General features: G+C 34.8%; 1 protein-coding gene across 1 annotated transcript in view; it reads left to right on the top strand.

Annotated features, from left to right (window-relative positions):
• The window catches only part of LOC102848107 (olfactory receptor 10R2-like), a 5,715-nt gene extending 5,235 nt beyond the window's left edge, over positions 1–480 (top strand). The window contains exon 2 of the mRNA XM_006885612.1: positions 435–480. Within this exon, the coding sequence (XP_006885674.1) occupies positions 435–480 (46 nt within the window). The remainder of the gene's footprint in view (positions 1–434) is intronic.
• The last annotated feature ends 1,391 nt before the right edge of the window (positions 481–1,871 follow it).

The following is a 1,871-nucleotide window of genomic DNA, read 5'->3' as shown; positions in this document are numbered from 1 at the left end:
TACAAATGGTCTCCAGTTTATGACATATTTGAGTTGTGAAAAACCACACTTACAACCACAGTGGATCTGGAGCTCTTTCTGGGAGGAAAAAAATGCTTTAGGGGCTGTGAAGAAATTGCTGAATTATGTGGACACATTTCAAATGTTTGTTCAATGTTATAGAAAATATCGGTGGAAAAATTCATCCATATGGCAAGAATGCTGAATTTAAAACTTGGCTTTCTCTGATGTAGGACAGTTTATACATAACAAAGAAGAAGGTTTAATAAGTCAGGAGATAGTGGATTTTGAAGAGAAGAAAAATACTGAAGAAGAATGAAATAATAAGGAAGAGGAAGGAGAGGAATTGTTAAAAATATTACAATAAAATGATTGGCTGGAGTTTTACTAAACCAAATCAGGGACTTCAGTTCCTTGAAAACATGAACTCAAACGTTGATGCCTTGTCTTAAGTTAGCTGGAAGATTCGGGAAGCAGTGAAATGTTACCACAAAATATACAAAAGAGAAAGAAAAGGATCATACAAAAATAAACCCCATGTATTTTCCAACGTATCATTCCCATTCCTAGATGATCCAGAATCTCCCATATATGGAGTTATTACCACCAAAGACAAAATGCCAATATCAATATCATCAGAATAAATGTCGGATTTGTGCATCTTCTATATGTGTATGTATGTTTGTGCTATATTTAGTCCCTAAAGACAGATAAAAGTTGGATTTATAAAAATACTGAAAATTAAATGTAGTAACAAAAAAATCACCAGTAATTGTAAAGTGCTCAATAATGGCATAGCCAATTCATGACTTAGTCCTCTGAATGAAGCTCCATCATAAACTAGGAATTTAAATGGTGTTTAAATTTAATTAAGAATGTCAGAAAAGATAAATCTCTTCTTTATAATAATGGTTTAATATGTTTTATATTGCTATGATACATTCTATACCATATTAAGTTCTGAAGTGAGGGATATTAGACATTTGGAGGTCACATTTTCCTTTTTTTTTTTTAGAAAATGTGTACTTTGTTTGGTATTAACAGATTTGAACATAATCTTTTTTTAAAATTCCCATTCATTCATTGTTACACATTTTCTTCCCTGTGCCCCCTCCGCCCCATTTCACTTTTTTCTTTGGAAAAAAAGTGCGTTCATTTTTATACAGTCATTCCCCCACCCCTGACCACTTTATCATGCAACTCTTATTCTGGACTCTTGTCATGCCAATAATAGCTATTCATATGTTCCTTTTTTCCATATGTTCCTTTTATACAGTCCTTTCCCTCATCTGTTTCAATCCATTCTCATTCAATTTTCACACAGATATTAGTCAATTGAAAACACCAGGAGTTGAGCCAAGCACACTTAAGACTTCAAAGTGACATTCATACTCTCTAGCACTTGAAGAAGTCCTTTGCAGATTTTCAAATGCATAGTGTTTTTGATTTCTTGATTGCTGCTTCCATGGGTGTTAACTGTGGGTCCAAATAAAGTGAAATTCTTGAAAATGTCTATCCTTTCTCCATCTATCATGATACTGCCTATTTGTCCAGTTTGAAGGTTTTTGTGTGGAAACTACAGAACAATCTCATTGATTTCACATGCAAGCAAGATTCTACTGGAGACTATGCAAAAACGACTGGAACAACACATCAGCAGAGAACTGCCAGAAGTCCAGACTGGGTTTGGAAGGGGTCCTGGTACTAGGAATATTGTAGCTGATATTAGGTGGATCTTAGCTGAAAGCAGTGAATACCAGAGGAATGTCTATCTGTGTTTCATTGACTATGCAAAGGCGTTTGACTGTGTGGACCATAACAAACTGTGGCTGACTCTGAGAAGAATGGGAATCCCAGAACACTTGATCGTT

Source organism: Elephantulus edwardii, unplaced genomic scaffold (genome assembly GCF_000299155.1).
Source record: "Elephantulus edwardii isolate Elephantulus edwardi_28Jun2011 unplaced genomic scaffold, EleEdw1.0 scaffold00044, whole genome shotgun sequence".
Lineage (NCBI taxonomy): Eukaryota > Metazoa > Chordata > Mammalia > Macroscelidea > Macroscelididae > Elephantulus > Elephantulus edwardii.
The sequence above is the reverse complement of the archived record's forward strand: the minus strand, read 5'-3'. Positions and strand labels throughout refer to the sequence as shown.